At 43.0% G+C, this 12649-nt stretch overlaps 1 protein-coding gene across 1 annotated transcript in view; it reads left to right on the top strand.

Annotated features, from left to right (window-relative positions):
- The window catches only part of LOC100708931 (glycerol-3-phosphate dehydrogenase 1 like), a 19881-nt gene extending 10725 nt beyond the window's left edge, over positions 1 to 9156 (top strand). The window contains exons 6-8 of the mRNA XM_003454852.5: positions 601 to 837; positions 1007 to 1113; positions 8193 to 9156. Of these exons, the coding sequence (XP_003454900.1) occupies positions 601 to 837; positions 1007 to 1113; positions 8193 to 8289 (441 nt within the window). The 3' untranslated portion in view covers positions 8290 to 9156. The remainder of the gene's footprint in view (positions 1 to 600; positions 838 to 1006; positions 1114 to 8192) is intronic.
- The last annotated feature ends 3493 nt before the right edge of the window (positions 9157 to 12649 follow it).

Here is a 12649-nt window from a genome sequence, read left to right as displayed (position 1 = left end):
GCTGGTAAAGAAGCATGTGATGTTTAATAAAGCTCTCTAAATGTGTAGGAACCACTGTCTGTCATCATGATACCAAACTGTCCTTCATTACATCTTGAAATATGATTCAGTACCTTAACTAGGACCCCTTTTGTCATATTTTCAATGGGTGTCATATATGTACTTGGTCACAGGTGTTGACTGTAGGAAGCTCAGTGTATGTATGTTGGCTTGTCAGTGTCTGCAGAAATAAACAAATCAAAGCTGTATTCACAGATATGGAAGCTATGAATACCATATGCACTAATACAAGCTTTTAAACTGATATTCTAAATGACTCACCTCTGTGGTTTGGTGAATGTTGTGTCAATGATTTTCATCAGTTTATACTATATATGTTTCTTTTAAGAGTAGTGATTAAATTGGAGCATTGGTGCACCAACAAACTTTAATTCTGAAACACAAATATTCTCTTTGAGACAGTCATGTTAATAATTAACTTTATTAGGTGTGAGGTGATGTACTAATCAGTGCATTATTTTCGGTCTTGTGTTAGTGTTGCATCGAGAGCTTTACATCATTTTCTAAATGGGTGTTTTGTTTTGTTCATTTCTGGTGAAGAACATCGTTGCAGTGAGTGCAGGTTTTTGTGATGGCTTGCAGTGTGGTGACAACACCAAGGCAGCTGTGATCCGACTGGGGTTGATGGAGATGATAACCTTCGCCAAACTCTTTTCTAAGAATGGCATGGTTTCCACATCAACCTTTCTGGAGAGCTGTGGTGTGGCTGACCTCATCGCTACGTGCTATGGCGGCCGCAATCGACGAGCAGCAGAGGCCTTTGTTAGAACAGGGAAGGTATGTGCACGGTCACATTTGGTGGTTATAATGTATCTGCTCTCTTTCCTCATTATGCATTACTTTGTAAAACTGTATTAGCTCTAACTGTTTTTTTTAGTTTGAAATGACTAACTGCTTTGTAATTGTGCACTTTCTTGTATTTTCTTCTTGGCACACCTGCTGATAGAGTATTGAAGTGCTGGAGAAGGAGATTTTTAATGGTCAGAAGCTCCAGGGTCCTGCCACCTCAGCTGAGGTTTACCGCATCCTCCAACAGAAGTGCCTGGTGAATAGGTCTGTAAGCAATAGTTTCTTTGTCTGTCTATTGTATTATTTTTACTTTTTTGACATGTAATACAGCTCTGTGCTATATTTTGACTGTACACTACCAGTCAAAAGTTTGAACACACCTTCTCATTTACTGTTTTTTCTTTATTTTTACTAAGTAGCCGCCCTTTGCTTTGTTAACAGCGCTGCAAACCCTCGGCCTTCTCTCAATGAGCTTCATGATGTAGTCACCTGAAATGGTTTCACCTCACAGGTGTGCCTGTCAGGGTTCATTGGTGGAATTTCTTGCCTTCCTAATGAGGTTGGGGCCATCAGTTGTGTTGTGCAGAAGTCAGGTTGGTGCACAGCTGACAGCCCTGTTTGATAACTGTTAGAATTCATTTTATGGCAACAACCAATCAGCTAAGTAAAGAGAAACAACAGTCCATCATTACTTTAAGAACTGAAGGTCAGTCAGTCTGGAAAATTGCAAAATCTTGAGGAGCGCTCCAGGAAAGGAAGACCAAGTCACCTCTGCTGCTGAGGATAAATTCATCCAAGTCACCAGCCTCAGAAATCCCAAGTTAACAGCAGCTCAGATTAGAGCCCAGATAGATGCCACACAGAGCTCCAGTAGCAGACACATCTCTACATGTTCAGTGGAGACTGTGTGAATCAGGCCTTTATGTCAAATAGCTGCTAAGAAACCACGACTGAGGAAAAGCAACAAGCAGAAGAGATTTGTTTGGGCCAAGAAACACAAGGAGTGGACATTAGACCAGTGGACGTCTGTGCTTTGGTCTGATGAGTCCAAGTTTGAGATCTTTGGTTCCTCCCGCCGTGTCTTTGTGCGACACAGAAAAGGTGAATGGATGGTCTCTACATGCATGGTTCCCACTGTGAAGCATGGAGGAGGAGGTGTGATGGTGTGGGGAAGCTTTGCTGGTGACACTGATGGAGATTTATTTAAAACTGAAGACACACTGACCCAGCATGGCTACCACAGCATCCTGCAGCCACATGCCATCCCATCCGGTTTGCTTTTACTTACACCATCATTTATTTTTTTGAACATGACAATGACCCGAAACACAGTCACCTGACCTAAACAGAATGGAGATGGTTTGGGATGAGATGGACCACAGAGTGAAGCCAAAAGGACCAACAAGTGCTCAGCATCTCTGGGAACTCCTTCAAGACTGTTGGAAACCATTTCAGGTGACGACCTCATGAAGCTCATGGAGAGAATGACAAGAGTGTGCGAAGCAGTAATCAAAGCAAAGGGCAGATATTTGGAAGAATCTAAATTATAAAACATGTTCTGAGTTATTTCACTTTTTTTTTTTGTTTACTACATAATTCCACATGTGTTCATTCATAGTTTGATGCATTCAGTGAGAATCTACAATGTAAATAGTCATGAAAATAACAAAGAACCATCAAAATGAGAAGATGTGTGCAAACTTTTGACTGGTAGTGTATACAAGTAAAGAGCTTGAATTAGGGATTTAGATTTTAGTTTAGCTTTACATATAATTGGGAGCAGTGGGGAAATGCCTCAAAAATACACATATACATAAGATGGTGACAGATGTACCCTTAGGCCCCCCTCCTCGATTCAGAGGCGGTCTTTGCCTTTTCACGTAAATGGCCTCCTTGACTCTGCGCTCAAACCTGCGTTCACTATGTGTACATCCTGTGGACATGATCTAAAAGCAGACTACTTCACCAGTTACCAGTCCCTGATATGATTCACACCTACTGGCTAAAGAAGCTAACTGTACTCTATGAGCGCCTGGCAGCACAAGAACCAGGCTAACCAAAGGTCAGAGAGTCCTGATCCCCAAGGACCCCCCAGAAGGGACTGGCCCCCATCCAACTACCAACCAATAACCTGCTTCAGCACAACATGGAAGCTGCTGTCAGGCATTATAGCAGGCGATGTTGTTGGAGATTTATTAAGAATTTAAGATAGATCTTAACCCAGAGTGCGTGACCATAGGGATATAAATAAACTAGTAAATCAACAGCTTCACTTTTATCTTGAGATCTTTCTTCACCACCATGGACGACGCCAGCCTGTCTGTCAATCTCCCAGTCCACTCCTCCCCTCACTCGTTAACAAGACCCCAAGATACTTAAGTTCCTCCACTTGGGGCACCATCCCCTGCCCTTTTTGGTGACAACCATGGTCTTGGAGTTGAAGGTGCTGATTTTCATTCCTGAGTGGTGGGCTGCAGACCACTGTGAGCTGGAGCCCACCACCAGATGAAGCCAACAGAACCATGTCCAGGAAGAACCAGGAAGACTTCCAATAATTTGGGCAGCCAAGAAATTCTGGCCCTAAAAAGTATGAACAGAATCAGTAACAAACCCTAGCAAAGTCCAACACCCAGGGGGACAAGCCTGACTTACTGCCAGCAGTTTAGTCCAAACTCTCACTGTGGTTGTACAGGAAACAAATGACTTGTAACAATAGACCAGACACCCCATAGTCCCTAAGCACCTCCCACTGAATCCCTTAAGGAATGTGTTGAATGTGTCGAGTCCACGAAACACATGTAGACTGGTTGGGCAAACTTCCATGTGCACTTGAATGTCCTTGACTTGATAAAGAGCTGGTCCAGCATTCCCCTGTCCAGGACAAAAACGACATTGGTCTTCCTGAATCTGACGTTCAACTAATGGATGGATTCTCCTTTCCAGTGCCCTCACCTGGACTTTCCTGGGGAGGTTGAGGACTGTGTTCTCTCCATAACTGGAGCACACCCTTAAGTCCTCCTTCTTACCAAAGAGTGGTTTAAGTGCCTAAGTGACCTTGCCCTTGGTGATGGGCAGGTCATCCCTTTCCTCCCAGAATCTGCTTCCTGTATGGAGGTCATGTCAGTGGGATTGAGAAGATCCTTGAAATATGACAGCTCCATTTGTCCACCATGTGGTTCTATGGCTACCACAAGCCACCTCTCAGCCACATCCTATTGTTGTTATCATTATTATTATTATTATGTGTGCCTATGCCAAGAGGCACACATATTACTATTCGTCGGATTTATTATTCTTATTATTATTATTATTATTCTCCATCTTCCGCCTAAATTTCGGCACGTATCACGCCCCGCAGTTTTGAGAAAAGCTTCATATATGTTACCTCATTTTGTGCGGCTGGATCTGGAATGGTGTGCTATGACTTTTGGTGTTTATGACTATTATAGTTTTTTAAATATTAATATTTTAGTGAAAATTTTCCCGCGCTCCTCTGCCAAACAGTTTTGACAATAGGGGTACATATGTTACATCATTTTGTGCGGCTGGAGCTGGGCTAGTATGGTGTGACTTTTGGTGTTTATAACTTTTATAGTTTTTGAAATATTTAGATTTTAGTGCAAATTTAGGCCAATTTCTAGGCTCCTGAGAAAGATTCTGCTTTTGGCACCATAGAAACAGACTTCATTTGTGGTGTGTTGGCTCTCTCTAGTGGTATACCGGGAGTAGTACGGCCTAAAGAGTGCCATGCTTGGTGAAAACTACATATCCCACAATTCATAGCATGCCTCTACCGAGTCAAACAATGGCGGACACCACTTCGTTTTATATGTCTTTTATTCGTGTTTCTAGGTCACAAAATACACTTTTAAGATATTTTCAGGCGAGAATGTAGGTGTGTAAACTTCAAATATCTGCTCGTTTTATCAAGACATCCCATATTAGCGACAATTCTCTTAAGTGTTGCTGATAGCCGGCTAGCTAGCTAGCTAGCTAGCGCCCCTTCGTGAAAAACCACCCAGGCTTGGCTGATAGTGAGGTGGCTAAAATTTGTTTAATCGCCCGATCGCTCGGCAAGGGTCTGTGTCTTAGCTGGACTTATTTTTCGTTTATATGGGCCGATGATGCTGGTCGATGTGGAAAAAATAACTGAGTTGTTTGGTGGTGGAGCTACAACAGAGGGCAGCTATCCACCGGTGTGTGACAGAAAGGACATGCCGCGAACGAGACATACAAGGCGGTGAGGCTAACGCGGAGGTCAATCGTGGATCAGGGAAACCGAAGGCAGGAGCGTGAGGTGAACTGAATTTCAGGTAAGAAGTTATGACCTGCACTCTATTTGGGTCAGATATAAACCGAGTTTAGGTGTAGTTTATTTAGCAACAGTTCTCTTACGTGTTGCTGATAGCCGGCTGGCTAGCTAGCTAGCGCTGCTAGCTTAGCTAGCTAGCGCTGCTAGCTTAGCTAGCTAGCGCGGCTAGCGACCCTTCGTGAAAAACCACCCAGGCTTGGCTGATAGTGAGGTGGCTAAAATTTGTTTAATCGCCCGATCGCTCGGCAAGGGTCTGTGTCTTAGCTGGACTTATTTTTCGTTTATATGGGCTGATGATGCTGGTCGATGTGGAAAAAATAACTGAGTTGTTTGGTGGTGGAGCTACAACAGAGGGCAGCTATCCACCGGTGTGTGACAGAAAGGACATGCCGCGAACGAGACATACAAGGCGGTGAGGCTACCGCCGATCGACCGGTGTTTGCTAACGCGGAGGTCAATCGTGGATCAGGGAAAGCGAAGGCAGGAGCGTGAGGTGAACTGAATTTCAGGTAAGAAGTTATGACCTGCACTCTATTTGGGTCAGATATAAACCGAGTTTAGGTGTAGTTTATTTAGCAACAGTTCTCTTACGTGTTGCTGATAGCCGGCTGGCTAGCTAGCTAGCGCCGCTAGCTTAGCTAGCTAGCGCGGCTAGCGACCCTTCGTGAAAAACCACCCAGGCTTGGCTGATAGTGAGGTGGCTAAAATTTGTTTAATCGCCCGATCGCTCGGCAAGGGTCTGTGTCTTAGCTGGACTTATTTTTCGTTTATATGGGCTGATGATGCTGGTCGATGTGGAAAAAATAACTGAGTTGTTTGGTGGTGGAGCTACAACAGAGGGCAGCTATCCACCGGTGTGTGACAGAAAGGACATGCCGCGAACGAGACATACAAGGCGGTGAGGCTACCGCCGATCGACCGGTGTTTGCTAATGCGGAGGTCAATCGTGGATCAGGGAAAGCGAAGGCAGGAGCGTGAGGTGAACTGAATTTCAGGTAAGAAGTTATGACCTGCACTCTATTTGGGTCAGATATAAACCGAGTTTAGGTGTAGTTTATTTTCGTTGTGCTGACTTTTTCAATCACTTACAATAACTCGTACTGCGTGCTAGCTAGCACTACGGAGTTTGTATACAGCTGTGTGCGCGCTAAGTTACCGATGTTACCGATGTTGAACTTTATGACAGCCTCCCCTGTCATTCTCTCGCCTGTTGAAACTTCAGTCATGAAACTGATCAATGATCGGCTTTTCTCTCTTGTTTGTTTATCGCGCTAAACAACAGCAGCACGTTTAAGCTTGATCAGCTGTTGTTAGAATTCTTTTGATTTTAATTTCTAGTATCAGCTGATGTTTGCTGGAGCATGAAGATGAAATCAGGAGATGTCCTTACTGAATCATCAGAGCTGAACTGGTGATGGAGAAACAGGTTTACCCTTAGGTGACATGAATGAGTTGAAGGGAAGTTATGAGTTGTTTCTGAGAGACAAAGACCAAGCTCCTTTTTTGTGTAGCTGACAGCTGGTAACTGTGCAGGGGCGGATCTAGCAAAGCTTTTAGGGGGGGGGGGGGGGGAGCTAGGGCATTAACAGAGAAAGGTGGACACAAAGATATACTTTTCTTTCTTAGGCTACGTCCACACGTACCCGGGTATTTTTGAAAACGCAGATTTTTCTATGCGTTTGCACCTCTCGTCCACACGTAAACGGCGTTTTCGGTCACTGAAAACGGAGATTTCTAAAAACGCCTGCCAGGGTGGATATTTTCGAAAACTCCGTTTTTGCATTTACGTGTGGACGAGGAAAACGGAGAAAACGCAGCGTCATAGGTGTGCGCCTTTTTTGACGTCACACTGTGCGCCACGTTATTGTTTCGGTGAAATTAATTTCTACAATACTGTTACCGTTAATCGTACTCTCTGCAGTGTTTAAATGCTTACATATATACACACACAGTTACTGTCCCTCCACACATACGACTCGGTTCTGCTTCTATGCCCCATCTTTGTTTACTATTTCCCACCGAGGCTCCTAGACTTCTGATTGGCCAACATTTCTACACGGTTAGGAATATATCGCCACCTGCTGCTTTGGCATGTTCCTAGCAGCGTTTTCCTTCATTTCTGCGTTTACGTGTGGACGGGATTATTTTTAAAAACGAAAACGGAAAATCTCCGTTTTCAAAAATACCCGTGTACGTGTGGACGTAGCCTTACTCTCATATAAAATATTTAGCTTTTATTAAATAGTTATCTGAATCTCACAACCAAAGTTTGTATAATAATACACAGGATTGGCTGTAGACCATTGTTCATAATTCAGAACACTGTGTAAAAATAACAAAAAACAAAAAGTGAATGCATGTGTGAAAAGTGGTCTATAATGTAATGCTTCAAAGTGTGTTCATGCAAACATTGTCGGGTCTGCCGTGGTACAATGGGACTTCTGCTCATGAACCTGTGTGCACAGCGTCTGCAAATCGGCGCTGTACGAAGTAACTTCATCTTTACACAAAACTGTAAGCTGTCATCTGTGAAGCGTGAGCGGTGTTTGTTTTTACCATAGTTCATGGTGGAGAATGGCTGCTCTTCTGAGTTTTGCTCTCTGTAGCCGTATGAATGGCAAACTACAGTGATTAGCAGCGGCATAGGCACACATAAAATTTCTTCTGAAATTTTCGCTTTCTAGTTATTATTATTATTATTGTTATTATTATTACTACAACTACAGACTTTGGAAGGATTTGAACTATTTTTAAACACAGAAATTGATAATAAAGAACAAACTCTCCCTAAACTCATTCAAGTTACTGTAATTAACCACCCTAGGATTCTATGCTGAAACAAAACTGAAATATGTTACTGGGTCGTTTTGAGATCGTCATACTTTGGCTCATCATATTCATCATTGTATTGTTGTTGTTTACCTATTCTATATTCGTTCATTACATGTGAAATTAATAACTTGTATTTTCTCTTTTCTACTTCGCCAAGCTTCTCTTGTTTCTTGACTAACTCTGTCCTTACTCTCTCCAGGTTCCCTTTGTTTACAGCAGTTTATCAGATTTGTTTTGAGAAGAGGCCAGTCCAAGAAATGATTTCCTGCCTGCAAAGCCACCCAGAAGATATGTGATCGACTGATGGGTCTCAGGAAGCTGTTTAATTGAATTTTCCATTGATCATTTCCATTCTAAGATGAAGTTTGCATTAGGTTCTTATTCTGTTAAAAAACAACAATCCACAACAGCTTTATTTAGAACACCCATCAAATCTGGAGTGAATTATAACAAAGTCCTTTATCATTTCAATTTGTACAAACCTCCAAAAAAAGTTATTCCTGGCTTCCAACAGTGTAGGATGAAAAATAAATCCCAGTGTTAAAACATAACAAAGACTGACTGTCTCTCCCACTTAGAGTGTTTATCCATGCCAGCTCCTTGTGTGGAGTAATCCCCCTTTAACCACTATCAGATGTGAAAACGAGGTATAATCTGAGCTTTAAAAATCAGAGGTAGACTGACTGCAGAAGCTATGTTGTGCCAGATGCCTCGAGTCTGATGGCTTTGTCTAACCATGGAACTTTTTCAAATCACCTAATAACATCTATATAAGTGAAGTTTTGTTTTAGCATGGATCTTTTGTGGCAACTATATTTGTTTTTGTTTCGGGTATTTTTGTTACCTACACGACCAACTTCACATTTTTCTAGGCAGGTTAATTACTAAGCTGCCCACGGTGCTCCTTAGACTTAAACCTCAACAGATTGGCTCTGGGTAGAAGTATGTGTTTGTGTGCGAGCCTTGTGATAGGAGTCGGCTGGGAAATGGATGAATAGATAATGAGCCCCATCTTGTGGTTAAAAAAAAACTACAACAACCCAGTAAACCACTGACAGCTTGTGTGTCTTGAGCTGTGATACTTCAGTGTGCTCATATTGCAACCTTCTCAGAATTCTGCTGTTAATGTGTTGGAATAAATGCCACTCAGACTGATTTCTCAATGTTTTATCTAAAAGTTTTCATTGTTAATCTTGAATCATGTCATGAGATGGACAATAGATTACAGAGACCTTTGTGCTTTAGATGCAGATGGACTTCTGACAAGACGGGACAAGACTCAGCAGTCCATCTGCATCTAAAGGACAAAGGTCACTCTTTCGAGGATGCCAATGTTCACATTTTGGACAGAGAGGACAGATGGTTTGAAAGAGGAGTGAAAGAAGCATCTATGTCCACTGTGAACGACCATCTTTGAACAGAGGGCGGGGCTTACGACACCAACTGTCTGCCATCTATAATCCAGTTTTGAGATCCTTCCCAGACGCCTTAACGCCCACTTACATTCTGGGCCATCTGACCTCAGGAAATCACATGATAGGGTGGGGCCAGGTTTCACAGTGAGCTCACCCGAAACCCTGGCTGATTGTGACCACCCGTTTTCACACCTTGGCTCATGTGATTAGGTAGAGGATCAATAGGGGGTCCATGACCCTCTTGGGGACACTCCCACAGGGCTTAAATCTGGGACTCTCCACCATTTGACCCTAGAACTGAAGAAGCTTCTCGGATGAGAGATGAAACGTCTTCAAGCAACTTTAAGAAGTCCAGACGCTTTTCTTTCCAACCTCCTTAGGTTTCTATCAGTGATTTATCAGATTTGTCACATATCAATAAGCAGTTGTTGTGTGCTTATTAAAATTGCTACCTTGCCTGTCAGTGGCCACCAGCATGGTCACTTTTCACTACATCTATTACAAGCACAGCAAAGGGTGATGCACCTCAGTCAAGGAGAAAATGTCTGTGCTTTTCAATATCGTTTCAACTTCACTTTGCTTGTGTTCGTTCAGGTAAATGTAATGAATGGAAGTGAAACAAATAATTAATTTTGCTTGACACATCTAGCACTAGCAAACCTTTGCCTCTTAAATTGATTTTGCATTAACAGACGAACTAAAAGACTAAAGACTAAACTTAAAGTATGTTAGATAATGCTGGTTTTGTCAAAGGCATTCTTATCAGGTAAACTGTCCACAACACCTTTAGTGTTGCAGCAGGAAGCTACCCACTGTGGAAACATTACAGTTACATTTTTGTTGCCATTCTGAAATAAAATATTAGAAACTACACTAAAGTGTTAAGTCTATTTTATGTAACATTGAAAGAAGTGTGTGTGTGTGGGGGGGGGGGGCTTTTAAATTTCTTTAGAAATTTTCTTTTATTAATATTTTTAAAATGAGTGCAGCACAAACATTTGACACCACTTTTGTTGGATTTGAAGAAGTAAGTAGGCCAGGGGTTACATTTGTACTATGTTTTGAAAGTATAAGCTGTTTCACTGGTCCAGACCACATATCTATAGAAAACCCAGCCCGCTGGCTCTGGACATTGTTTGGCAATCCAACAAACTTTGCCATGTTATTAAAGCCAACACTATGGCTTTCCACTTTGCTTCATAATCCTGATTACACCAAAGTATACGTGGTTTTATTTGTGCTGCTAAATACAAGGTGGGCCATTTATATGGATACACCGTAATAAAATGGGAATGGTTGGAGATATTAAAGTCCTGTTTGTGGCACATTAGTATATGTGAGGGGGCAAACTCCTCAAGATGGGTGGTGACCATGGTGGCCATTTAGAAGTCGGCCATATCTTGGATACAACTTTTGTTTTTTCAATAGGAAGAGGGCCATGTGACACATCAAACTTATTGGTAATGTCACAAGAAAAACAATGGTGTGCTTGGTTTCAACGTAACTTTATTCTTTCATGAGTTATTTACAAGTTTCTCTTTGTTCACAGACATTGACATGTCGAAGACCACGTAAATGGTAAATGGCCTGTATTTATATAGCGCTTTTACTAGTCCCTAAGGACCCCAAAGCGCTTTCACACCAGTCATCCACCTTCACACCACAGGTATGCAACTGTAGCCACTTCGGGCGCACTGACAGAGGCGAGGCTACCGGACACTGGCGCCATCGGGCCCTCTGACCACCACCAGTAGGCAACGGGTGAAGTGTCTTGCCCAAGGACACAACGACCGAGACTGTCCGAGCCGGGGGCTCCGATTACAAGGCGAACTCCCAACTCTTGAGCCACGATCGCCCCGTGAGGAGCGGATCGAAATTGTGTTGATATCTGGTGAACGCAGTAACCGGGTCATTGCAGCAGATTTCAATGCAAGACACCCTACGAGACCACCCATCTCCCATGCTACAGTTAGCAAACTGCTTGCTAAGTTTCGTGAAACTGGTTCAGTGTTGGATTTGCCAAAATGTGGACGCAAGAAAACTGTCACTAATGAAGAAACATCAGTGGCTGTCCTCGCTTCATTCAGCAAGAGCCCATAGCATAGCACTCGCTGCATGTCACTGGAGAGTGGCATTAGTCGAACATCCCTTCGGCGGATATTAGCTACTCACAAATGGCACCCTTACAAACTCCAGCTACTGCAGCATCTCAACGAGGATGACCCAGATCGGCGCACAGAATTTGCAGAAGGGGTAAAACAAAAATTGGAACAGGACCCTCAGTTCACGCTGAAGATTTTGTTCAGTGATGAGGCAAACTTTTATGTGAATGGTGAAGTTAACAAACAAAACCACTGCTATTGGTCTGACACTAACCCACATTGGATGGATCCCTCCAAGACTGTTGGAACAACAAAAGTGATGGTTTGGTGTGGTATGTGGGGTACAACGATAGTGGGTCCATTCTTCATCAATGGAAACCTCAAGGCCACTGGATATTTGAAACTGCTACATGATGATGTGTTTCCCTCTTTATGCACTGAAGCTGGCACGTTCCCTGAGTTTTTCCAGCAAGATGGTGCACCACCACATTATGGGTGCCAGGTCCGAGCATTCCTAGATGAACAGTTTCCTGGAAAGTGGATTGGTCGTCGTGGGCCAGTTGAATGGCCCCCAAGGTCTCCCGATCTGACCCCCTTAGACTTTTATCTTTGGGGTCATCTGAAGGCAATTGTCTATGGTGTGAAGATACGAGATGTGCAGCACCTGAAACTACGGATACCGGATGCCTGTGCTGGCATTTCTCCTGCGGTGTTGCTATCAGTGTGTGAAGAGTGGGAGAAGAGGGTTGCATTGACAATCCAACACAATGGGCAGCACATTGAACACATTTTATAAGTGGTCAGAAACTTGTAAATAACTCATGAAAGAATAAAGTTACGTTGAAACCAAGCACACCATTGTTTTTCTTTTGACATTACCAATAAGTTTGATGTGTCACATGGCCCTCTTCCTATTGAAAAAACAAAAGTTGTATCCAAGATGGCCGACTTCTAAATGGCCACCATGGTCACCACCCATCTTGGGGAGTTTGCCCCCTCACATATACTAATGTGCCACAAACAGGACTTTAATATCACCAACCATTCCCATGTTATTACGGTGTATCCATATAAATGGCCCACCCTATAGTAGTCTTTAATGCTGGGTGAACCCATCCCTCCCTTGTCTCTTGGTAACC

Source organism: Oreochromis niloticus, linkage group LG11, assembly GCF_001858045.2.
Source record: "Oreochromis niloticus isolate F11D_XX linkage group LG11, O_niloticus_UMD_NMBU, whole genome shotgun sequence".
Taxonomy (NCBI): domain Eukaryota; kingdom Metazoa; phylum Chordata; class Actinopteri; order Cichliformes; family Cichlidae; genus Oreochromis; species Oreochromis niloticus.
The sequence above is the reverse complement of the archived record's forward strand: the minus strand, read 5'-3'. Positions and strand labels throughout refer to the sequence as shown.